Source organism: Ranitomeya imitator, chromosome 2 (genome assembly GCF_032444005.1).
Source record: "Ranitomeya imitator isolate aRanImi1 chromosome 2, aRanImi1.pri, whole genome shotgun sequence".
NCBI lineage: Eukaryota > Metazoa > Chordata > Amphibia > Anura > Dendrobatidae > Ranitomeya > Ranitomeya imitator.
In genome coordinates this window covers 276,576,571-276,603,685 of record NC_091283.1, presented here as the reverse complement: position 1 = coordinate 276,603,685, position 27,115 = coordinate 276,576,571, and the positions used below count along the sequence as shown (strand labels likewise).

At 46.0% G+C, this 27,115-nt stretch overlaps 1 protein-coding gene across 1 annotated transcript in view; it reads left to right on the top strand.

The window, feature by feature from the left end:
- The window catches only part of LOC138666914 (zinc finger protein 665-like), a 76,375-nt gene that overhangs the window by 7,452 nt on the left and 41,808 nt on the right, over nucleotides 1-27,115 (top strand). Inside the window, exons 2-6 of the mRNA XM_069755099.1 lie at nucleotides 20,940-21,074; nucleotides 21,202-21,378; nucleotides 21,452-21,575; nucleotides 21,659-21,756; nucleotides 22,151-22,241. Coding sequence (XP_069611200.1) covers nucleotides 20,997-21,074; nucleotides 21,202-21,378; nucleotides 21,452-21,575; nucleotides 21,659-21,756; nucleotides 22,151-22,241 — 568 coding nt within the window. The 5' untranslated portion in view covers nucleotides 20,940-20,996. The remainder of the gene's footprint in view (nucleotides 1-20,939; nucleotides 21,075-21,201; nucleotides 21,379-21,451; nucleotides 21,576-21,658; nucleotides 21,757-22,150; nucleotides 22,242-27,115) is intronic.

Sequence of the window (27,115 nt, the reverse complement as noted above, 5' to 3'; positions counted from 1 at the left end):
CCTTTATTTCAGTCTCCTGCTGCTGCTGCTGAACTTCCAGCACAGCGTGAAGGTTCTCCCAGGCGCTCCCAGAGTCGGCGGAATCGACGCCGCGGTCGGCCATCAGTGAGTTGGTTTTTTGTGGGGCTTCGATTGGTAATTTTGTTTTTCAGTCTACTAATTTTTATTTTTTTATTTTTTTTTTCACAGGCTTCACAGTGTGCTCCCGCAGAAGATTTTGATATTGATATTGAAGCCCTCATCGAGGAGGTTCGCGAGCGGGAGCCGCTGTGGAACATGGCTGACCGCAGGCATGCTGATACCAGTGTCACCCATCGGCTCTGGTTGGAAGTATGTCATAACATCTTTCCAAGGTGGGAGCACCTTCTTCCACAGCAGCAGAGCAAACTATGTAAGTATTCACTTTTCAGTGATGTTTAGAGCGGAATGTAATGTCTTGCATTTACCATTTTTTTTTTTTTTCTTCATTCCTGTCTTCACAGGTGGCAAGGTTAGGAATCGGTGGCGGTCACTGAGGGATCGCTTTAAGAGGGAATTCAACGAGGAGATGCAGGCCCCGAGTGGCTCAGCAGGAAGGAAGAAGAGGACCTACAGATACGCCCCTGCCCTCTCCTTCCTGAGGCGAACCATGCTGAGTAGAGTGTAAGTATTCAACATCCCAGTAAGAACCTGTCTAATCACAAAACTTTTGTTTCAGTCCGGGCTTTTTCATATCAATATATTAATTTTTTTTTTTTCTTTCACAGCACCTTCTCTAGCCACCGTGCGCCCTCATCTTCCTCTGCGCCCTCTGGAGCGATCCCTCCTGAGTCCGCCACCGGGGACCACGTCGGTAGGCCCCACACCTCTGACCCCTCTGTCCCCTCCACTTCATCCACCTCAGGCACTGGAGCGCAGCCTTCGTTACTCGCATCTGATGGTCAACAGATAGTGTTCCCTTTACCCCACCCCTCTGACCCTGCCACCTCTACACCACCGTTAGGTTCGTGGCGGCAGCTTCAGAGGGGTCAGGAAAGGAGCTATGCTCCTGAGTTCTTACATCTAAATGCATCCTTCCAAAGTTCTTTTAAAATTTTGGGAGAACAAGTGACTGCTGGTTTCAACATGGTGCAATCACGCCTCAGTGAAACCCACCATCAAACCAGCAGTCGCTTGGATAGGCTGCATTTAGATGTAAGTCAAGCTCCGGCAAATCTTTTTTTTCAATCCATGCTCAGGAGCATGGAAAAGCTTTCTTTTGATCAGCAGATGCGGGTAATGAATAGCTGCCATAATATAGTAACATAGTTAGTAAGGCCGAAAAAAGACATTTGTCCATCCAGTTCAGCCTATATTCCATCATAATAAATACCCAGATCTACGTCCTTCTACAGAACCTAATAATTGTATGATACAATATTGTTCTGCTCCAGGAAGACATCCAGGCCTCTCTTGAACCCCTCGACTGAGTTCGCCATCACCACCTCCTCAGGCAAGCAATTCCAGATTCTCACTGCCCTAACAGTAAAGAATCCTCTTCTATGTTGGTGGAAAAACCTTCTCTCCTCCAGACGCAAAGAATGCCCCCTTGTGCCCGTCACCTTCCTTGGTATAAACAGATCCTCAGCGAGATATTTGTATTGTCCCCTTATATACTTATACATGGTTATTAGATCGCCCCTCAGTCGTCTTTTTTCTAGACTAAATAATCCTAATTTCGCTAATCTATCTGGGTATTGTAGTTCTCCCATCCCCTTTATTAATTTTGTTGCCCTCCTTTGTACTCTCTCTAGTTCCATTATATCCTTCCTGAGCACCGGTGCCCAAAACTGGACACAGTACTCCATGTGCGGTCTAACTAGGGATTTGTACAGAGGCAGTATAATGCTCTCATCATGTGTATCCAGACCTCTTTTAATGCACCCCATGATCCTGTTTGCCTTGGCAGCTGCTGCCTGGCACTGGCTGCTCCAGGTAAGTTTATCATTAACTAGGATCCCCAAGTCCTTCTCCCTGTCAGATTTACCCAGTGGTTTCCCGTTCAGTGTGTAATGGTGATATTGATTCCCTCTTCCCATGTGTATAACCTTACATTTATCATTGTTAAACCTCATCTGCCACCTTTCAGCCCAAGTTTCCAACTTATCCAGATCCATCTGTAGCAGAATACTATCTTCTCTTGTATTAACTGCTTTACATAGTTTTGTATCATCTGCAAATATCGATATTTTACTGTGTAAACCTTCTACCAGATCATTAATGAATATGTTGAAGAGAACAGGTCCCAATACTGACCCCTGCGGTACCCCACTGGTCACAGCGACCCAGTTAGAGACTATACCATTTATAACCACCCTCTGCTTTCTATCACTAAGTTACTAACCCATTTACACACAATTTCCCCCAGACCAAGCATTCTCATTTTGTGTACCAACCTCTTGTGCGGCACGGTATCAAACGCTTTGGAAAAATCGAGATATACCACGTCCAATGACTCACCGTGGTCCAGTCTATAGCTTACCTCTTCATAAAAACTGATTAGATTGGTTTGACAGGAGCGATTTCTCATAAACCCATGCTGATATGGAGTTAAACAGTTATTCTCATTGAGATAATCCAGAATAACATCCCTCAGAAACCCTTCAAATATTTTACCAACAATAGAGGTTAGACTTACTGGCCTATAATTTCCAGGTTCACTTTTAGAGCCCTTTTTGAATATTGGCACCACATTTGCTATGCGCCAGTCCTGCGGAACAGACCCTGTCGCTATAGAGTCACTAAAAATAAGAAATAATGGTTTATCTATTACATTACTTAGTTCTCTTAGTACTCGTGGGTGTATGCCATCCGGACCCGGAGATTTATCTATTTTAATCTTATTTAGCCGGTTTCGCACCTCTTCTTGGGTTAGATTGGTGACCCTTAATATAGGGTTTTCATTGTTTCTTGGGATTTCACCTAGCATTTCATTTTCCACCGTGAATACCGTGGAGAAGAAGGTGTTTAATATGTTAGCTTTTTCCTCGTCATCTACAACCATTCTTTCTTCACTATTTTTTAAGGGGCCTACATTTTCAGTTTTTATTCTTTTACTATTGATATAGTTGAAGAACAGTTTGGGATTAGTTTTACTCTCCTTAGCAATGTGCTTCTCTGTTTCCTTTTTGGCAGCTTTAATTAGTTTTTTAGATAAAGTATTTTTCTCCCTATAGTTTTTTAGAGCTTCAATGGTGCCATCCTGCTTTAGTAGTGCAAATGCTTTCTTTTTACTGTTAATTGCCTGTCTTACTTCTTTGTTTAGCCACATTGGGTTTTTCCTATTTCTAGTCCTTTTATTCCCACAAGGTATAAACCGCTTACACTGCCTATTTAGGATGTTCTTAAACATTTCCCATTTATTATCTGTATTCTCATTTCTGAGGATATTGTCCCAGTCTACCAGATTAAGGGCATCTCTAAGCTGTTCAAACTTTGCCTTCCTAAAGTTCAATGTTTTTGTGACTCCCTGACAAGTCCCCCTAGTGAAAGACAGGTGAAACTGCACAATATTGTGGTCGCTATTTCCTAAATGCCCAACCACCTGCAGATTTGTTATTCTGTCAGGTCTATTAGATAGTATTAGGTCTAAAAGTGCTGCTCCTCTGGTTGGATTCTGCACCAATTGTGAAAGATAATTTTTCTTGGTTATTAGCAGAAACCTGTTGCCTTTATGGGTTTCACAGGTTTCTGTTTCCCAGTTAATATCCGGGTAGTTAAAGTCCCCCATAACCAGGACCTCATTATGGGTTGCAGCTTCATCTATCTGCTTTAGAAGTAGACTTTCCATGCTTTCTGTTATATTTGGGGGTTTGTAACAGACCCCAATGAGAATTTTGTTACCATTTTTCCCTCCATGAATTTCAACCCATATGGACTCGACATCCTCATTCCCTTCGCTAATATCCTCCCTTAAAGTGGACTTTAGACAAGACTTTACATAGAGACAAACCCCTCCTCCTCTCCGATTTTTACGATCCTTTCTAAACAGACTGTAACCCTGTAAGTTAACTGCCCAGTCATAGCTTTCATCTAACCATGTCTCGGTTATTCCTACTATGTCAAAGTTACCTGTAGATATTTCTGCTTCTAGTTCTTCCATCTTGTTTGTCAGGCTTCTGGCGTTTGCGAGCATGCAGTTTAGAGGATTTTGTTTTGTTCCAATCTCCTCACTGTGAATTGTTTTAGAAATGTTCTTACCTCCCTTCTGAGTATGTTTTCCTGGGTCGTCTTTGTTCGAGTCTAATGTTTTTCTTCCCGTCCCCTCTTCTTCTAGTTTAACGCCCTCCTGATGAGTGTAGCAAGTCTTCTGGCGAATGTGTGTTTCCCAGGTTTGTTGAGGTGTAGTCCGTCTCTGGCGAGGAGTCCATCATACCAGTAATTCACACCGTGGTCCAGGAATCCAAATCCTTGTTGTCTGCACCATCGTCTTAGCCAGTTGTTTGCATCAAGGATCCTGTTCCATCTCCTGGTGCCATGCCCGTCTACTGGAAGGATAGAAGAAAAAACTACCTGTGCATCCAGTTCCTTTACTTTCTTCCCCAACTCTTCAAAGTCCTTGCAGATTGTCGGTAGGTCCTTCCTTGCCGTGTCATTGGTGCCAACATGTATCAGAAGAAATGGGTGGACGTCCTTGGAGCTGAAGAGCTTTGGTATCCTATCGGTCACATCCTTGATCATCGCACCTGGAAGGCAGCATACTTCTCTTGCAGTTATGTCCGGTCTGCAGATGGCTGCTTCGGTGCCTCTCAGTAGTGAGTCTCCCACCACCACCACTCTTCGTTGCTTCTTGGCTGTACTTTTTGCTGTCACTTGTTGCTGTGTGCCCTTTTCTTTTTTGCTTGCTGGTATTGCTTCATTCTTAGGTGTGCCATCTTCATCCTCTACAAAGATTTGATATCGGTTCTTCAGTTGTGTGGTTGGTGATTTCTCCATGGTCTTCTTGCTTCTTTTGGTCACATGCTTCCACTCATCTGCTTTTGGAGGTTCTCTGACACTTTTTGCACCTTCTGTGACCAGTAGAGATGCTTCTGTTCTGTCTAGAAAGTCTTCATTCTCTTTGATGAGTTTCAAAGTTGCTATTCTTTCTTCCAGACCCCGCACCTTTTCTTCTAAAAGGGCCACTAGTCTACACTTCTGACAGGTGAAATTGGATTCTTCTTCTGGTCGATCTGTGAACATGTAGCACATGCTGCAGCTCACCATGTAGGTTGTCACATCTGCCATGTTGCTCCTAGATCCTGCTGACTTGCTGTGTGTTTTCCTTCTTGTGTAATCTACTCAGCCAAGCTCTCTTGCAATAATGTCCTACAGGCAAAAATTCGTTCTACTCAAGGTCCTCCACGAACCCCAATCTACCCCCACACCTTTCCACACATCCCAGTCACCATTTCAACATCATGCCCCCCAATATCAACGCCAGTCCCAATACCATACCAGGCCCACAACCCAAATGTATTCCCCAGTGTTTTCTTCTTCCTTGCCCAGCTCTCCTTCCCCATTCAGTTATACAAATACCCCAACACAACCCCCCTCTGGTCAGCCTCCTGCTTTTCACCACCCTTCCACTGCAGACCAAACAAGTAGGGTTTCCCCAATCCCACCTACCGATGTGGTCCAACATTCCAGCCCCTCCCCCCATAGTTACTCCACCCGACACTACCAAGACTTGTAGTCCAAAAGTTATAAGTTTGTAAATGTTAAAAAAAAAAAAAAAGTTTTTTTGAAAAGAAAAACAAAATGTTTTTTTTGAAAAAAAAAAAAACAAGGTTTAAAATAAAAATCTTTCTGATTTAAAATCTACTCTGTGTGTGTTGATTCATTAAAGTAATAGGGTAAATATTAAAGGTTAAGTGAAAAGAAACACCAGACGTTTGAAAGGTATAACAAAATGGTTTTATATTACCAAGCAAACCACGCTTTGGGATTTTTTTTTTTTTTTTTTTGCTAGAAACACAATTTTTACATAAACAACAAAAGCCATGAAAAACATGTCACACAATGATGTCTTGCCATGGAATCCGCCCAACAGGTGACAAAAAATAATCCGCAAACTGGTCCCTCATCCTAGTAACAGAACCTGTGGAGCGAACAGAGGCACTGCGGTAATCCCACAAGGTTGTCTCCAGTTCTTCGTCATCCAAGGTAACGGGCTCCTTTGAAATGACAAAATTATGGAGCACCACACAGGCCTTCACAACATCGTCTACAGTTTTGGTTTCCAGTTTTATTGCTTTCAGCAGAACTCTCCACTTTGCCGTCAATATACCGAAAGAGCACTCTACTACTCTTCTTGCTCTAGTAAGACGGTAATTAAATACCCGCTTGGTACGGTTTAATTCACGGCTGCTGTATGGTTTCAGTAGGTGCGACGACAGTTGAAAGGCTTCAACATCTACACAAACATATGGCATGGCTGGTTCACTTGTTCCTGGGAGCGGTCTGGCTGGCGGGAAATTTTATGTATCTCCATACAGGCAACGACCCATCGGAGAGTTTTTGAACACTTGGGAGTCGTTGGAACGGCCATAGGCTCCTATGTCCACAGCAAGGAATCGGCAGTTGGCGTCTGCAATAGCCATGAGTACAATGGAGAAGTATTTTTTATAGTTGTAGTACTCAGATCCTGTTCCTGCCGGTTTTGCAATCCTTATGTGTTTGCCGTCCACGGCACCAACACAATTTGGGAAATTGCAAATTCTCTCAAATTGTTCTGCACTTCTCAACCAGATCTCCATTGATGGTTGTGGGATATACTCCGGCTGTAAAGTGTCCCAAATAGCCCGACATGTGTCCTTCACTATTCCGCCAATAGTGGAAATCCCCAGCCTGAATTGGAAATAGAGTGAAGTCAGAGACTTACCCGTAGCTAGGAAGCTGCAGAGAAAAAAAATGTAAAAAAAAAAATTGCACATACCATCAACAAAAAAAAACAGTGGAATGGCCTCAAACAACCCAAAAAATTACATGCTGCAGAAAATGCTGCGCAATGTGTCAGCGCAGTTTTGTCTGCAGCATGTAATAACATTCAATATGAGCAATCACATACAAAAAAAGATGCTTACCGCAGTGTCACCAGGAGCCGCTCCGCCGGTGTGATGGCAAGCCTCATCCTTGTGTCCTGCCTTTGGATGACATCCTCTAGTTTTCCAACCAAATAATCGAAATGTTCCATCCTCATCCGTACATAATTGAAGAATTTCTGTGGATTGCACCGCAACTCCAGATAGAGAGTGGACTGGACACCCCTAGTCATTCGCAGCTCATTGATCGGATGTATCCAGAATCGTCTCACTCTCCGTTGCATCCTCCGTCTTTCTGCTGCCGCCTCCTTCTCCCGCACTATGATATCCAGGCGATTCGTCTCAAATATAACGTCAGTAACCAAACTCGCAATCCTCCCAAGTACACCATCCATCCTTGCCACTAAACTAAAACCCTCAAAGATGGGCTGTAAATACAGTCAGTATATAGATTTCCCTTATTTTCCAGTAGCCAATCAAATTTTGGTGCCTTCCATTTTAACAACGGATTTGTCGAAAAAACGGATGGTAAAAACGGATGCAACGTATGCAACGCATCCAGCATTTCAACGCAACCGTTTATCGGATATGCGATGGATCCGTCGAAATGCTGTAAGCGTTGCATACGTTTTCCACTTTTTTGACGCATCCGTTTTTTCGGAAAAAAGACGTTTTTGTGACGGTTTGCAGTTAACGCTAGTGTGAAAGTAGCCTTAGAAGACTTGGGGTACGTTTTAGAGCAGGAAGAACGAAAACTAGTAATTTAAATATTTTACTCCGAAAGATTAAGGCAGTGTTTACAAAAAGGTTTATAAAGATGTTACAATATGAGACAATTGAAAATCTGTACAAGGTAATTATAAAAATAACGGGTTAAATGAGAAATTAACACTTAGATGTGTTCAGGACATTGCAGGCAACCAGGCTAGTGGGCGGAGTTCCCAAATATCCCAATGCATCAGGGCTAGCAGTAAGAGCTCCTCAGGTAAAACTGACTGCTGGGTAACTTATAGCTCAGCCTGGTGACATCACTAAAAGCGTTGGTTTCCTTAGAACCTCCCCTCTCCTCAGACTTACCGAATTTAACACAAATTTGTATAATGCTCGTATCTCCACTCTAGAACATGTCAAAATCCCAGCACACCGCTCATTCCTCTTATTTTACAATTGGCTTTCTATTGGTACCAAGTTCTGGCTAGTTGAGACACACACTTCCGGAGAAATCCGTACTTTTTTACCTGTTGGAATTAGAGGCTCGCGCTTACAGTGGCTGATAGATCCGCCGATGGAGATTCGCAAAATGGACTTATTTTCCTAGCTAAAATCGTTGGCCCAATATCTTACTATAAGAGGACAAAGAACCGCATGTCTTGAGAGAGATATCAGACCAGTTTTAGCTGGTACAATTGTCTACTGCAGCTACAGTGGTTGTACAAATTCCTTTTGTGGGAGGGAATGAGTAAGTTGCTCCAAACCTGGAATTTGCAACCAGAAGTAATAAAACCTCAGCAAAATATAGAGTGAGGGGGGGGGGGCAAATCCCACCCTATATGTGCTGGCAAGAGAAACTAAAACTTATATTATACATTATCCTCACACTTCCCTCGGCAAAAGTTTCCGGCTCGGGTACAACACGGGGTGCTCTTGGTCCCCCGAGTCAACCTGGCTGAGCACAGCACCGAGGCCAAACTCGCTGGCGTCAGTCTGCACAAAGAACGGTCGACTGCTGTTGACTGCTTTCAACACGGGCGTTGCACAGCGCTGTTTTCAACGCCTGGAAGGCCCCCTCACAGCCGTCGGTCCAGTTGACGATGTGGGGTAGCTTCTTCCTGGTAAGGTCCATCAAAGGTTTTGCCAGGCTACTATAGTGCTGTACGAAGCGCCTATAGTACCCTGCAGTGCCCAGGAAGGACATCACCTGTTCTTGGTCCTGGGGATGGGCCAGTTCACGATCGCTCCCTCTTTCTCAGGCTCTGGCTTTAGGGTGCCTCCGCCTACCCGGTGCCCCAGGTAGTGGACCTCACTCATGCCCATCTGGCACTTTCCCGGCTTGATAGTCAGTCCAGCTTGGTGAGTTCGCCTGAGCACCTCCTTGAGATGCTGCAGGTGTTTCTCCCAGGAGGAACTGAAGATGGCAATGTCATCCAAGTACGCCACTGCGTACTTCTCCAGTCCATGAAGCAGGAGGTTGACCATCCGCTGGAAAGTGGCAGGGGCCTTTTTCATTCCGAAGGGCATGACCGTGGACTCATACAGTCCAAAGGGTGTGATAAAGGCGATCTCCTGCGCCTCGGGGCTCAGGAGAATCTGCCAGTATCCCTGACTCAGATCCATTATGGTCAGGTATTTTGGCCAGCTAACCTCTCAAGCAGCTCCTCGATGCTCGGCATTGGGTGCGCGTCAGATGCTTTGATGGCGTTGAGCCCCCTGTAGTCCACGCAGAACTGGGTGATCTGGTCCTTCTTTGGCACGAGAACTACAGGTGAGGCCCACGCGCTCTTTGACTGTCGAATCACCCCCAGCTGTAACATCTCATCGATCTCCTGGCGCATAACCTGCTGCACCTGGTCGGAGATTCGATGGGGTGTTCGCCGTAGTGGGGCATGATTCCCGGTGACCACCTCGTGGAGTGCTAACTCAGTCCTTCCAGGTTGGTTAGAGAACACGGCCCGGAAGGGTTCCAGCTTGGAACGCAACTGCGACCGCTGGGGTTCGGTTAGTGAGGCGCTCCACATCCTCGATGGACCCACCGGCCTTGGCTTTGGCCAGCATGTCCAGGAGGGTGTCTTCCTCCCCGTCTTCGGGTAAGCTGCAGTCCGGTAGGACGAAAGGTTCACGTTTGTGATGAGCCTTCATCATGTTGACGTGAAAGGCTTTTCGCCTACCCCGAGCGTGGTCAAGCGTGACCACGTAGGTGACCGGGTTGAGCTGTTGGTGGACGACTTACGGGCCCTCCCAGGCTGCCTGAAGCTTATCCTTTGGCACAGGGACCAGCACCGACACCTTTTGACCCACGTGGTAGGTCCGCTCCCGGGCGTTCTGGTCGTACCAGTGCTTCTGGTCAGCCTGAGCCTGCGTCATGTTGTCATGCACCAACTGCATCAAGGTCTGCATCTTGTCACGGAAGCGCATGACATACTCCACTATGGACACTTCAGAAGGGTTCGGCTCCTTTTCCCAGGATTCCCTTACCAACCCAAGGGGTCCCCGGACTCGCCTGACATACAGGAGCTCGAAGGGGGAGAACCCCGTCGAGGCCTGCGGAACCTCTCGGTAAGCGAATAGCAGGTGGGGGAGGTACCGCTCCCAGTCGCGCCCTTGGGTCTCAACCAGCATGCGTAGCATCTGATTGAGGGTACCATTGAAGCGTTCACACAAGCCATTGGTCTGTGGGTGATACGCACTCGATACCAGGTGCTTCACCTGCATTCTCTTAGAGAGCCTCCATTAGGCGAGACATGAATTGGGTCCCTTGATCAGTAAGCATCTCCCTGGGAAATCCTACACGTGCAAAGATAGCCAACAGGGCATCCGCCACCTTATCTGCCCTAATTGACGACAGAGCTACTGCCTCTGGGTACCGGGTAGCGTAGTCTACCACAGTAAGGATGTATTGCTTTCCAGAGCTGCTAGGGATGGCCAGCGGGCCCACAATGTCCACCGCGATCCTCTGGAAAGGCTCCTCTATCACTGGCAAAGGGATCAGGGGAGCCTTAAGAGCAGGCCCCGCCTTCCCCACTCTTTGACAGGCGGTACAGGAGCGGCAGTAGTTTGACACATCTGTCCCCATCTTAGGCCAATAGAAGTGTTGAGACAGCCGGGCCTTTGTTTTGCTGATCCCCAAGTGTCCAGCTACCGGGATCTCATGGGCAATCCGTAACAACTCACCCCGGAATTGCTGCGGGACAACCAGCTGTCAACCATTCTTTTTGCGATTCTCCGGGTACTGTCTCCCGGTACAACCTTCCTCGTTCCCAGAACACCCTCTCCTTATCAGTCAAGGAGGTGGGCGTCTCGGCGAGTTGTATCAAACTCTCTAGGCTTGCGTGAAACTCCTGGCTACGGGAAGCCAGAAGTGACGTCAGGGTCTCTTCCCCACGGGAACCCTCCAATTATGGAAACAGGAACACATGGGCTACTTGCACAGTGAACAAGTCTGTAGGATCATGTTCACACACCACCAAGAAACCTGAAGACACAAAAGAGAATAGTAAAACCAAAAACACTCAGTTGGAAAAAATGTTGCAGTAATCCGCAAGTGCTAGTAGCCCATGTGTTCCTGTTTCCATAATTGTTCTCTTGTGTCTACAAGACTGGGGAGCTACCCACCACTCCTCTTGGGCTATCTGCACAAAAGCTGTTCTACTCTGTATGCACACATGGATTTTTCCTCTCTGGACCCTGTTCACACAGGTAATATACAGATGATCAGGTTTTTAAATACATCAGATAGGGATTGCATACATTAGTTAGGACTGCTCTGATAAGGGTATACCGTGAAGTTTGGTAGAGCAGCTTAGTATACATTTTTTGCAAAAAACGTATCAACCAAATACCCTGTTTTTTACATCTTTTACTAGCACTTGCGGATTACTGCAACATTTTTTCCAACTGAGTGTTTTTGGTTTTACTATTCTCTTTTGTGTCTTCAGGTTTCTTGGTGGTGTGTGAACATGATCCTACAGACTTGTTCACTGTGCAAGTAGCCCATGTGTTCCTGTTTCCATAATTACCCCCTCTCCAGCTGGTGGTGACTGGCTTCCGCACTTCCGATCTACGGTTGGCCTCATAGGCATCGGCAATCTGTGCTGCTTTTGTCACGTCTTTGGGTTCTCTGTTCATCACGAACTGTCACACCTCAGCTGGGCAAAGATGTAAGAACTGGTCTTTGATCATCAGGTCTCCCAGCTACTCAAAGGTGGTCACTGACAGTCCTTGGATCCACTGGTTAAAGTGGGACCTGAGTCTATGCACCACATCGCCGTAGCTGTCATGTGGGCCACGTTGGAGATTCCAGAACTTTCTATGGTACACCTCGGGCGTAAGCTGGTACTTGGCTATGAGGGCCTGCTTGATGGCCTCATAGTCACCATCTTGTTCTTGAGGGAGGGCAGCAAACGCCTTCAGAGCTTTGCCTCTCAGCCCTGGGGTCAGGTATCGTGCCCATTCTTGAGTAGGCAGCTGGTACTGTCTGCAGGCTTTCTCAAAGGCTCGCAGAAAAGTGTCCAAGTCCCCGTCCTTTTCCATAACAGGAAAGTGATCGGATCGGGGCTTCGGTATCTGAGCTCTGCTGGGCTCATGGCTCCGGGCGGTGGAGGGTATCGGGCCTCCCGCTCGGCTCGCTCCTGTTATTGCTGGATTAGCTGCAGACGTCCATCACGGTCATCGGCGTGCAGTAGTTCCAAGACCGCCAGCAGGTGGGGGTCCAGTTCGCCCTGATTGCTAATAGGGCCGGCATTCAGTGGTTGGACCTCTGCTGCAGCACTATGTTTGCTTGTGCTGGCTTCTGTGGCCACTGGGCTCTGAGAGCGGTCTAGAGCGGCTTCCCATTGCACCAGATCTGCAACCAGTTGGCCTTTGTTTTTGCCTGCAAAGTCAATGTGCTGCTGCTTGTAAAAGGTTTCTCCCAGCACAACCATGGTTGCCAAATAAAAGATAGGACAGAAAAACAAAGAGAAGAGAAGGGGATAATTACCAGTACACACAATTGTCTCAGGACTAATAAACACTGAGTTCGTTCTCCAAACGTATTTGCCAGAGTCCTTGCAAGAACTTTGCAAGTTTTTAGTGAGAGGAATGATTGCTCAAACCAAATCACTAATGCTCTAAGATCCCACCGCGCTGCCACCAATATGTCACGATTCACACCGTGACCCTCACCCCTACGTCACGGATCGGGGTGACTTTACGCCAACAGACGGCTATCACATGTGCAGGGGGCTTATCTTGGTTATCCCTCCACTGCTAACAATGTGATGAAAACAAACACTAGGCTATTGGCCTATCAGTTTACAGCAGGGGCTTATTTTAGTTATCCCACTGCTCTGCAATATAACACGAACTGCAGGGATTTATGTATATCCCGCCTTACAGTTCTGCTTGAACTTGCAGCTCTCTGGCGCCCCCCTTACCCTCAGGTCAGGTTAGGTACTGCACCTAGGGTAATTAGTCGCCAGAAAGGCTGCCTGCTTTGTACTGGCTATTGGGCATGCTGCATCGAGGTGATATAACTACTCCCACTCAGGCAGGAACAATAATGATCAACGCCGCCGTCGCTACAACAACTCCCAAAGGCACAGAACAAAGTATGCTGCCACCAGCTTCGATTAAACGGGTCCGAAGGTAACCCAAAACAGTAGCGTAATTCCCTTTAGAAGACTTGGGGTACGTTTTAGAGCAGGAAGAACGAAAACTAGTAATTTAAATATTTTACTCCGAAAGATTAAGGCAGTGTTTACAAAAAGGTATATAAAGATGTTATAATATGAGACAATTGAAAATATGTACAAGGTAATTATAAAAATAACGGGTTAAATGAGAAATTAACACTTACATGTGTGTTGTGAATTCTGTGGCTGAATTCACTCCTGTGGTCACAAGTGGTACTGCAGCTTCTGAGCTTCCTCCCTCAGGTGTTCTGGTGAGCTCGTTAACTGCTTCATTACTTAACTCCGCCTGATGCTGCTATCCTTGCTCCTTGTCAATGTTTCAGTGTTGGATCTGAGCTTCTCCTGATTGTTCCTGTGACCTGCCGCTCTGTATAGCTAAGTGCTTTTTGTTTTTTTGTTGCTTTTTTTCTGTCCAGCTTGTCTTTTGTTTTGCTGGAAGCTCTGAGACGCAAAGGGTGTACCGCCGTGCCGTTAGTTCGGCACGGTGGTTTTTTTTTGCCCCCTTTGCGTGGTTTTGCTTTAGGGTTTTTTGTAGACTGCAAAGTTCGCTTTACTGTCCTCGCTCTGTCCTAGAATATCGGGCCCCACTTTGCTGAATCTATTTCATCCCTACGTTTTGTCTTTTCATCTTACTCACAGTCATTATATGTGGGGGGCTGCCTTTTCCTTTGGGGAATTTCTCTGGGGCAAGTCAGGCCTATTTTTCTATCTTCAGGCTAGCTAGTTTCTTAGGCTGTGCCGAGTTGCCTAGGTAGTTGTTAGGCGCAATCCACAGCCGCTTTTAGTTGTGTTTAGGATAGGATCAGGTGTGCAGTCTACAGAGTTTCCACGTCTCAGAGCTCGTTCTTGTATTTTTGGGTATTTGTCAGATCACTGTGTGCGCTCTGATCGCTAAGCACACTGTGTTTCTGGATTGCCTTCATAACACCTGTCATTAGCAAACATAACAGTACAAGGAGCCCAACTAATGATTCTCAATAGAGGGAAAGAAAAAGTTCTGACATCATTTTTTTTTTTTTTTTCTGCTCTGTGTTCATTTTTCTTTTTTCCCCTAGACATTTGGGTGATTCTGGACACAGGTGTGGACATGGATATTCAGGGTCTGTGCTCTTCAATGGATAATCTCGTTATAAATGTACAAAAAATTCAAGATACTATTGATCAGAAATCTATGTTAGAACCAAGAATTCCTATTCCTGATTTGTTTTTTGGAGATAGAACTAAGTTTCTAAGTTTCAAAAATAATTGTAAGCTATTTCTGGCCTTGAAACCTCATTCTTCTGGTAATCCTATTCAACAGGTTTTGATTATTATTTCTTTTTTGCGCGGCGACCCTCAAGACTGGGCATTTTCTCTTGCGCCAGGAGACCCTGCATTGAGTAGTGTCGATGCGTTTTTCCTGGCGCTCGGATTGCTGTACGATGAGCCTAATTCAGTGGATCAGGCTGAGAAAAATTTGCTGGCTTTGTGCCAGGGTCAGGATGATATAGAAGTATATTGTCAGAAATTTAGGAAATGGTCAGTACTCACTCAGTGGAATGAATCTGCGCTGGCAGCTTTGTTCAGAAAGGGTCTCTCTGAGGCTCTTAAGGATGTCATGGTGGGATTTCCTATGCCTGCTGGTTTGAATGAGTCTTTGTCTTTGGCCATTCAGATCGGTCGACGCTTGCGCGAGCGTAAATCTGTGCACCATTTGGCGGTACTGCCTGAGGTTAAACCTGAGCCTATGCAGTGCGATAGGACTATGACTAGAGTTGAACGGCAGGAATACAGACGTCTGAATGGTCTGTGTTTCTACTGTGGTGATTCCACTCATGCTATTTCTGATTGTCCTAAGCGCACTAAGCGGTCCGCTAGGTCTGCCGTCATTGGTACTGTACAGTCCAAATTCCTTCTGTCCATTACCTTGATATGCTCTTTGTCGTCGTTTTCTGTCATAGCGTTTGTGGATTCGGGCGCTGCCCTGAATCTGATGGATTTGGATTATGCTAAACGTTGTGGGTTTTTCTTGGAGCCTTTGCGGTGTCCTATTCCATTGAGAGGAATTGATGCTACACCTTTGGCCAAGAATAAACCTCAATACTGGGCCCAGCTGACCATGTGCATGGCTCCTGCACATCAGGAAGTTATTCGCTTTCTGGTGTTGCATAATCTGCATGATGTGGTCGTGTTGGGGTTGCCATGGCTACAAACCCATAATCCAGTATTGGATTGGAATTCCATGTCGGTATCCAGCTGGGGTTGTCAGGGGGTACATGGTGATGTTCCATTTTTGTCGATTTCGTCATCCACCCCTTCTGAGGTCCCAGAGTTCTTGTCTGATTATCAGGATGTATTTGAAGAGCCCAAGTCCGATGCTCTACCTCCGCATAGGGATTGTGATTGTGCTATCAATTTGATTCCTGGTAGTAAATTCCCTAAAGGTCGATTATTTAATTTATCCGTGCCCGAACACGCCGCTATGCGCAGTTATGTGAAGGAATCCCTGGAGAAGGGACATATTCGCCCATCGTCATCACCACTGGGAGCAGGGTTCTTCTTTGTAGCCAAGAAGGATGGTTCGCTGAGACCGTGTATTGATTACCGCCTTCTTAATAAGATCACTGTTAAATTTCAGTATCCCTTGCCATTGTTATCTGACTTGTTTGCTCGGATTAAGGGGGCTAGTTGGTTCACTAAGATAGATCTTCGTGGTGCGTATAATCTGGTGAGAATCAGGCAAGGAGATGAATGGAAAACTGCATTCAATACGCCCGAGGGTCATTTTGAGTATCTAGTGATGCCGTTCGGACTTGCCAATGCTCCATCTGTGTTTCAGTCTTTTATGCATGACATCTTCCGTGAGTATCTGGATAAATTCCTGATTGTTTACTTGGATGACATTTTGATCTTCTCAGATGATTGGGAGTCTCATGTGAAGCAGGTCAGAATGGTTTTTCAGGTCCTGCGTGCTAACTCTTTGTTTGTGAAGGGATCAAAGTGTCTCTTCGGTGTGCAGAAAGTTTCATTTTTGGGGTTCATCTTTACCCCTTGTACTATCGAGATGGATCCAGTTAAGGTCCAAGCCATCCAGGATTGGATTCAGCCGACATCTCTGAAAAGTCTGCAAAAGTTCCTGGGCTTTGCTAATTTTTATCGTCGCTTCATCTGTAATTTTTCTAGCATTGCCAAACCATTGACCGATTTGACCAAGAAGGGTGCTGATTTGGTTAATTGGTCTTCTGCTGCTGTGGAAGCTTTTCAGGAGTTGAAGCGTCGTTTTTGTTCTGCCCCTGTGTTGTCAGCCAGATGTTTCGCTTCCGTTCCAGGTCGAGGTTGATGCTTCTGAGATTGGAGCAGGGGCGGTTTTGTCACAGAGAGGTTCTGATTGCTCAGTGATGAAACCATGTGTTTTCTTTTCCAGGAAGTTTTCGCCCGCTGAGCGTAATTATGATGTGGGCAATCGAGAGTTGCTGGCCATGAAGTGGGCATTCGAGGAGTGGCGTCATTGGCTTGAAGGAGCTAAGCATCGCGTGGTGGTATTGACTGATCATAAGAACTTGACTTATCTCGAGTCTGCCAAGCGCTTGAATCCTAGACAGGCCCGTTGGTCGTTATTTTTTGCCCGCTTCGACTTTGTGATTTCGTACCTTCCGGGCTCTAAAAATGTGAAGGCGGATGCTCTGTCTAGGAGTTTTGTGCCCGACTCTCCGGGTTTATCTGAGCCAGCGGGTATCCTCAAGGAAGGAGTCATTGTGTCTGCCATCTCCCCTGATTTGCGGCGGGTGCTGCAAAAATTTCAGGCGAATAAACCTGATCGTTGTCCAGCAGAGAAACTGTTCGTCCCTGATAGGTGGACTAATAAACTTATCTCTGAACTTCATTGTTCGGTGTTGGCTGGTCATCCTGGAATCTTTGGTACCAGAGAGTTAGTGGCTAGATCCTTCTGGTGGCCATCTCTGTCACGGGATGTACGTACTTTTGTGCAGTCCTGTGGGATTTGTGCTAGGGCTAAGCCCTGCTGTTCTCGTGCCAGTGGGTTGCTTTTGCCCTTGCCGGTCCCAAAGAGGCCTTGGACACATATTTCGATGGATTTCATTTCTGACCTTCCCGTTTCTCAAAAGATGTCAGTCATTTGGGTGGTCTGTGATCGCTTTTCTAAAATGGTCCATCTGGTGCCCTTGGCTAAATTGCCTTCCTCCTCTGATTTGGTACCTTTGTTCTTTCAGCATGTGGTTCGGTTGCATGGCATTCCTGAGAATATTGTTTCTGACAGAGGTTCCCAGTTTGTTTCAAGGTTTTGGCGAGCCTTTTGTGGTAGGATGGGCATTGACCTATCCTTTTCCTCGGCTTTCCATCCTCAGACTAATGGCCAGACCGAACGAACCAATCAGACCTTGGAAACATATCTGAGATGTTTTGTTTCTGCAGACCAGGATGATTGGGTGTCTTTTTTGCCGTTGGCTGAGTTCGCCCTTAATAATCGGGCCAGCTCGGCTACCTTGGTTTCTCCATTTTTTTGCAATTCTGGGTTCCATCCTCGTTTCTCTTCAGGACAGGTTGAGTCTTCGGACTGTCCTGGTGTGGATTCTGTGGTGGATAGGTTGCAGCAGATCTGGACTCAGGTAGTGGACAATTTGATCTTGTCCCAGGAGAAAGCTCAACTTTTCGCTAATCGCAGACGCCGTGTGGGTCCCCGACTTTGTGTTGGGGATCTGGTTTGGTTATCTTCTCGTCATATTCCTATGAAGGTTTCCTCTCCTAAATTTAAACCTCGTTTTATTGGTCCGTATAGGATTTCTGAGGTTCTCAATCCTGTGTCTTTTCGTTTGACCCTCCCAGACTCCTTTTCCATACATAATGTATTCCATAGGTCGTTGTTGCGGAGATACGTGGCACCTATGGTTCCATCTGTTGAGCCTCCTGCCCCGGTTTTGGTGGAGGGGGAATTGGAGTATATTGTGGAGAAGATTTTGGATTCTCGTGTTTCTAGACGGAAACTCCAGTATCTGGTTAAATTGAAGGGTTATGCTCAGGAAGATAATTCCTGGGTTTTTGCCTCTGATGTTCATGCTTCCGATCTTGTTCGTGCCTTTCATGCGGCTCATCCTGGTCGGCCTGGGGGCTCTGGTGAGGGTTCGGTGACCCCTCCTCAAGGGGGGGGGGGTACTGTTGTGAATTCTGTGGCTGAATTCACTCCTGTGGTCACAAGTGGTACTGCAGCTTCTGAGCTTCCTCCCTCAGGTGTTCTGGTGAGCTCGTTAACTGCTTCATTACTTAACTCCGCCTGATGCTGCTATCCTTGCTCCTTGTCAATCTTTCAGTGTTGGATCTGAGCTTCTCCTGATTGTTCCTGTGACCTGCTGCTCTGTATAGCTAAGTGCTTTTTGTTTTTTTGTTGCTTTTTTTCTGTCCAGCTTGTCTTTTGTTTTGCTGGAAGCTCTGAGACGCAAAGGGTGTACCGCCGTGCCGTTAGTTCGGCACGGTGGGTTTTTTTTGCCCCCTTTGCGTGGTTTTGCTTTAGGGTTTTTTGTAGACTGCAAAGTTCGCTTTACTGTCCTCGCTCTGTCCTAGAATATCGGGCCCCACTTTGCTGAATCTATTTCATCCCTACGTTTTGTCTTTTCATCTTACTCACAGTCATTATATGTGGGGGGCTGCCTTTTCCTTTGGGGAATTTCTCTGGGGCAAGTCAGGCCTATTTTTCTATCTTCAGGCTAGCTAGTTTCTTAGGCTGTGCCGAGTTGCCTAGGTAGTTGTTAGGCGCAATCCACAGCCGCTTTTAGTTGTGTTTAGGATAGGATCAGGTGTGCAGTCTACAGAGTTTCCACGTCTCAGAGCTCGTTCTTGTATTTTTGGGTATTTGTCAGATCACTGTGTGCGCTCTGATCGCTAAGCACACTGTGTTTCTGGATTGCCTTCATAACACCTGTCATTAGCAAACATAACACATGTGTTCAGGACATTGCAGGCAACCAGGCTAGTGGGCAGAGTTCCCAAATATCCCAATGCATCAGGGCTAGCAGTAAGAGCTCCTCAGGTAAAACTGACTGCTGGGTACCAGGCATAAAACTTATAGCTCAGCCTGGTGACATCACTAAAAGGGTTGGTTTCCTCAGACCCTCCCCTCTCCTGAGACTTACCAAATTTAACACACATTTATATAATGCTCGTATCTCCGCTCCAGAACATGTCAGAATCCCAGCACACCCCTCATTCTTATTATTTTACTATTGGCTTTCTATTGGTACCAAGTTCGGGCTAGTTGGGACACACAGTTCCAGAGAAATCCATACTTTTTTACCTGTTGGAATTATAGGCTCGCGCTTACAGTGGTTGATAGATCCGCCGATGAAGATTCGCAAAATGGACTTATTATTTTCCAAGCCAAAATCGTTGGCCCAATATCTTACTATAAGAGGACAAAGAACCGCATGTCTTGAGAGATATCAGACCAGTTTTAGCTAGTACAATTGTCTATTGCAGCTACAGCGGTTGTATAAATTCCTTTTGTGGAAGGGAATGAGTAAGTTGCTCTGAACCTAGAATGTGCAGCTAGAAGCAATAAAACCTCAGCAAAACACAGTGAAGGGGGGTCAACGCCCACCCTATATGTGTTGGCAAGAGACACTAAAACTTATATTATTCATTATCCTCACAGATGGGTTTTCAGGTTCCGTCTGCGGGATCCGAGGGTGGTGGTTAATCGGACGTGTTGAGGCGTGGAATTCCAGAGGATGGGAGACATTCGGGAGAAATCTTGTGTGAGGAACGATTAAGTGTGGTGGAGAGTAGGAGGTCTGGGGAGGATTAAAGATTACGTGAGGGAAGACAGTGGGAGTTTAGTTCAGAGATATAGGGAGGGGACAGGTTGTGGATGGCTTTGTAGATCAGTGTTAGTAGTTTGAACTGGATTCGTTGGGGAATTGGGAGCCAGTGGAGGGATTTGCAGAGGGGAGAAGCAGGGGAGTAGCGAGGAGAGAGGTGGATTAGCCGAGCAGCAGAGTTGAGGACAGACTGGAGTGGTGCAAGGGAGTTAGCGGGGAGGCCACATAGGAGGGTGTTGCAGTAATCGAGGCGGGAGTACATGGAGTTGTTATTAGCAGCCATCATCATACTGCGGACTATACAATGATCATTTGCATCCAGGTATCTTATGGATTACATATTTTCTGGAGGTCGTCTTTCTTTCGATCTCCATCTTGTCTAGATGACATGATGACTTTTCACAGCCACAGCTGGTCTCAGCAGACCTCCATCTTCTCCGCTCTTTTGCAGCACATCCTGATCAGTCCCAACAAACTTGTAATTCCTACAGCCAATAAGTTGCTGATGCAATGGCCAACTTAGCCAGTGATTGGGAGCATGGAGGACATGTCTTAGTCAGTAATACAACTTGTGTTCCAGTCCGTAAAAGACTGGAGAATACAACATCTACTTGTTCTATCTCCTGATATGTTTCACATTGTTGTCATCCTTTATGATGTTACATTGGCTCACTTTCTTCCTATTCATTTCCCTGCAATATCAGATCCTCTCAGTGGACATCTTGTATATTGAGAGAAATTATCTGACTTAATCATCAAGGATGGATATGGACAGGGACCAGATGGCGGAGAGAATATTACACATCACCCTAGAGATCCTCTTCCGTCTGACTGGAGAGGTGAGAGATTCTGATGATGTCACATTTCATCATTCTTATCGATGGGAATAAGATGGACAGAACTGGAGAGGTGAGGACTCTGGAAATGTCTGTAGTGAGATTTATCAATTTGTCTCTCCATAACTAGGATTACACGGTAGTGAAGAAGACCTCTAGTGAGCTCTGTCAGGACCTGGTGTCTGATGGATGGGGAAGACCACTGAGCCCAATCACGAGGCCTCTACCTCACCTGATACATGAGAACTTTAATGACCGGAAGATCCTAGAACTCACTTACAAGATGATTGAGCAGCTGACTGGAGAGGTGACACTGCTGGGACATTACACAGTAACGCTATAAAGGAATCGGGGGATGACGGTATCATTGTATGTGTCAGGTTCCTATAAGGTGTCAGGATGTCTCCGTCTATTTCTCCATGGAGGAATGGGAGTATTTAGAAGGACACAAAGATCTGTACAAAGATGTCATGATGGAGGTTCCCCAGCCCCTCACATCACCAGGTAATAGACAGGACTAACTACACACGGCCTATAATTTTCTGTATTTAAAGAATGAATTCAGTCCCTGTATGTGTTTCCTCCAGATCTATCCAGTAAGAGGACAACACCAGAGAGATGTCCCCGTACTCTTCTTCCAGAGGACTGTAAACAAGAAGATCCTATTGTTCACCAGGATCATCAGGTAGATGGAGAAGGGTCATGAGATTTCCCCTATGATGTGTAGACGGCTGTGAAGGTCTTGTGCTCAGTCTTGTTTTATCCACCAGTATTCTATGTTTTAGGGCTTGTTTTAATTTGCGAGATATATGTCCGAGTCTCGCATGTGGAAACGAAGCTCTGGTGCCGGCACTTGGGAGCTGAGCGTGCGGCTGCATAGGAACACATGGAGCCGCACGCTCCGCTCCGGAGTGCCGGCACCAGAGCTTCGTTTCCACATGCGAGACACGGACGTGTATCTCGCTAGTGAAAACAAGCCCTTATACTTGTGTAATGAGAACGGTGAAGATGGCAGGATTAGAGCTGATCATAGATGTGACTTCTCCATCTGTCTGTGACTTTTACAATATTTGTTTCAGGGTGAAGATTTGACCCATATTAATACTACAGAGACATATGTGAGGGGTGATGAGCGGTGTAAAGAGGAGATTCCTACATATGACTACCCAGGTGAGTAGTGACCACTAAATGCAGAGAAGTCACAGATTCCTCTCAGTCATCGGCTGTGGCTGCTTTATCAGTCATGTAGTTCTTTTAAATCACATAGTTTTTATTAAAGCATATGACACGCCAGTAACAGTCTGACACAATTTCCAGACAGGTACAATGCATACAAAACCTATTAATACATTTTCATTTAATGAAAACAACTCACTTACTCCTGCCGGGTTCCCCTATATAAATGGAAATCCCCTGACAAGAGCCCATTTACCCTTATCCAGGCTCTTGTAGACGCATATAACAATTGCACCCATCTTATAAATCTCTCGCTAAAACCTATAGCCTTCATGACCGCCCACAAATACCGCCACTCCTCAGTATCAAACGCCTTAGCGGCATCTAAAGACACCACAACCCTCCTACCCATATTGTCCGCCTTTACCTGCATATTAAGAAACTATTGTCTAAGATTACATGCAGTAGAACTATTGGGCATAAATCCAGATTGGTCCTGGTGTATTAGTATCGTTATCACCTTGTTAAGACGATTAGCCAATATCTTGGCCAACATTTTAATATCTGTCGTTAATAACGAAATTGGGCGATAAGAAGCCGGATCCTTACCCTGTTCTTGCAACACTACAATTATTGCCTCACGCATGGACTGCGGCAACTCCCCCTCCACCAGACCAGCACCATACACCTCCAACAAAGCGGGAAGCAATACCTCTTTATATTTTTTTATACACCTCCTCCTTAATCCCATTCACCCCTGGGGCTTTATCATTGGGCATAGAGGACAGTGCAGCGTCAAGTTCCTCAAGAAGACCCCGATCTGCCTCTGAGAGTCTGGGGAGCTGTACCTCTGCCAAGAAACCATCCACCTCCTTCATCGTTGGCTGAACCCGTGATTTATAAAGATCCGAGTAATACTCCATCATCACCTCCAAAATAGCTTTGCAACCAGTATGGCCCTTCCCATCCTTTCTCTTCAAAGAGACTATATGTGTGGAGTCTCTCTGAGCCGCCACTATTCTAGAAAGGAGAGGGCCCGCCCTGTCCCCCTCCTCAAAGTATTTAGCAGTTTGAAACATTTTCCCTGCGTTACACGTTTTTCATTGCCATCTGACATACTTTATTCTGCGCTACCTTCAACCTTCCCTGTGCTTCTGGGGACTGATCGTTCATTAATGCCTCCTCCGCCTCCTCCAACTCTCTATGAACATCTGATCCTTCCTGCCCGTTTCTACCTTGACTTGGGATATCTCTTTAATGCAGAGCCCTCTGAAATAAGCCTTCATAGCTTCATATATCGTCAATACTGAAGGCAACCCAGCATTAATTTTAAAATGTTCCTTAATGTCCCCCCTATGTGTCCATCTAAGTCAATGAAGTGTAGCCAAAATGGGTTCAGCCTCCACATGCACCCCCTAGCAGGTACAGAGCCCACTCCCTCAAGTATCACACTCATGGGGGAATGATCCGATATTGTTCTAGCCATATATGTTACCTCCCCAACAAGGCCCAACATCGGCGTATTGCCCAAGGCCAGATCTATTCTTGACAAAGAAGCGGAGGACGAAAATGAGGAATATTTGTACACTCCAGGATGAGAAATCCTCCATAAATCATGCAGAGCGGTCTCCCTCAGGACGGCACCAAATGGTGTACAGTTACCACCCGACTTCAGCGTCTCTCGTCTCCCCCTATCCCAATTTGTGTCCGGAATATTGTTCAAGTCCCCTATTATCAAAAATGGTGTCTCCTTCATTATCTCCAGAACTGTCGATCACCTTTCCACAATATGGTGGTGGAACATAAATTTAAACCAGCCACATCAGACATCCATACAATTTACAAAGTAAACATATGAATCTACCCGACTGATCTATAACCACTTTGTGATACACAAAAGGAACCCCAGCACAGATGAGGATGCTTACCCCCCTAGAGTATGCAGAATATGTGGCATGGTATCCCACCTGTACCCATCTTTTAGTCAGAAAATGCGTTCTCTCCTTCACCTTATTATTTCCTACAGACAGATCACTGACGTCTTAGCATCATTCATAAATTTAAACACATCTTGCCGCTTCACTCCGGACGCCAAACCCCTAACGTTCCAACTCACAACTCTCATTCTTCCAGACATTTTCCCTCCACAGAACATTTTATCCCACATTTTTTCATCCAGTTGCTGCTGAAGTCACAACCACAGTAACCATGGTGATGTACATTATGCAAATATTTCCCCAAACCCACCCCCTCCCCCCACACCACAGAAAAACACCCCCAACATATCCCCATCCCATCCTTCCATCCTCTCCTAACATGGTGGAGAGCGCACTTGATCCGGAAAAGTCTGTTAACCCCTTCCAACAGTCCTTCAACGTGTCCCAAACTATTGGGACTCTCCCATGACTTGTGGATTGCGGCCTACGAGTATTTACATTTTCAATAAGTAGTCGTGTAGTTCGGTCGTATCACGATCGTGTGATCACCATTTTGCCTCTAGAGTAGAACCTTCTCCTCCATCTGAAAATGTTGAAATGATTTTGTGAAAGCCCTTTCCTCTTGAACTTACAACCTGGAGGATCCACCTACTTCCTGGGATTAGGAGATGTTGACCGTTACCTGCCTAGATCTGTAAACTACAAAGCCAAATAACAGTGTACATAGAACGTGCTGACAAGTTAGAAAAGTTGAAGAAAAATATTATGATGGTCCTCTAAGAGAAAGCGGAGGGTAATGATGCTGTTGGTTTCCTAGAATCCCGATTGGGGATGAGCGAATGTGCTCAGTGGTACTCGGATATCACTTGATTATCTGGGTGCTCGGATGTGCTCGTTACTCGGCAAACATTAGCCGGTGCTCGATTTCGAATCCCCACTCCGCGTGTGTGGTGACTGTTACACAGCCAAAATACATGCGGGGATTGCCTGCGGGTCACTGTAATGCTGTAGCCATCTTGGTAGTGGCATTACTCTCATTCCTTGCTGTGTGACATCATCAGGGGGTTGTTAAAATGGTAGGCGGCGTTAGTTTCGGCACAGTGACACCATTGCAGAGCTCTGTGACAGTTGTTATTGGAGGGAGAGAGTGCTTGTCCAGGCGTGTGTGTGTGTGCAGTACAACGTCTCAGAGTCCTGTAGTGTAGATATTGGTGCTGAAGCTGAACCATCATACTAACAGCCCTTCTAATCTTGTGCTTTCGAAGTTTGTATCAGATACAGCTCTGGCAAAAATTAAGAGACCACTTCAAAATTTTCAGTTTGTCTGATTTTTCTCTTTATAGGTATATTTTTTAGTTAAAATGATTACTATTATTATTACTTATTATAGCGCCATTTATTCCATGGCGCTTTACATGTGAGGAGGGGTATACATAATAAAAACAAGTACAATAATCTTAAACGATACAAGTCACAACTGGTACAGGAAGAGAGAGGACCCTGCCCGCGAGGGCTCACAATCTACAAGGGATGGGTGAGAATACAGTAGGCGAGGGTAGAGCTGATCGTGCAGCAGTTTGGTCGATCGGTGGTTACTGCAGGTTGTAGGCTTGTCAGAAGAGGTGGGTCTTCAGGCTTGTTACGGAGAGGCGGGGTCAGTGGGTGCTCTTGTCCGCTGGCCCGGCTGTCCTTAGCAAGACTGCATGGACCACGGCTCATACCACTGAACGCCCGCTCTATCTCCCAGTGGGCAATACACTACACAGACAACACAGGGTTAAGGTAAAACAGGGTGGCAATACTTTATTGAACCACAGCACACAATAGCAAACAGAGCCTTCCCAACATGCCTGGAATTGTATGGGTTAGGGTTGAGCGAAACGGGTCGAACATTTTCAAAAGTCGCCGACTTTTGGCTAAGTCGGGGTTTCATGAAACCCGATCCGACCCCTGTGTGGGGTCGGCCATGCGGTACGCGACTTTCGCGCCAAAGTCGCGTTTCAATGACGCGAAAAGCGCCATTTCTCAGCCAATGAAGGTAAACGCAGAGTGTGGGCAGCGTGATGACATAGGTCCTGGTCCCCACCATCTTAGAGAAGGGCATTGCAGTGATTGGCTTGCTGTCTGCGACGTCACAGGGGCTATAAAGAGGCGTTCCCGCCGACCGCCATCTTACTGCTGCTGATCTGAGCTTAGGGAGAGGTTGCTGCCGCTTTGTCAGAAGCAGGGATAGCGTTAGGCAGGGTCCATTAACCACAAAACCGCTTGTGCTGCAGCGATTTGCACTGTCCAACACCACCCTCGGTGTGCAGGGACAGTGGAAGTTTTTTTTTTTTTTTTTTCCCCTCAGCGCTGTAGCTCATTGGGCTGCCCTAGAAGGCTCCCTGATAGCTGCATTGCTGTGTGTACGCCGCTGTGCAAACCAACTGCTTTTTTCAAAGCACAAATCCTCTTGTTCCTTCCTTTCTGCACAGCTATCTTTTTTGTTTGTCCACACTTTTTATTTCATTTGTGCATCAGTCCACTCCTTATTGCTGCCTGCCATACCTGGCTGAGATTACTGCAGGCAGGGAGATAGTAGCTGCCTGCCATACCTGGCTGAGATTACTGCAGGCAGGGAGATAGTAATTGTAGGACATTCCCTGTTTTTTTTTTTTTTTTTTTTTGGGTGGGAGATTAAGATTGGCAATTTGGCATTTCTGCTAGAGTGCCATCCCTGTGTGTGCCATCTCTCTCACATAGTGGGCCATAGAAAGCCTTTTCATTTTTCTGTATTTTTTTTTGTGGGGTGTATAAATTCTCCCTGATAAAAATACAGTGGGAGATTAATATTGGCCTTTGGGCTTGTGTGCCAGTCCTGAGTGTGCCATCTCTCTCACAAATAGTGGGCCATAGAAAGCCTATTTTATTTTTTTTTGGGTTTTATAAATT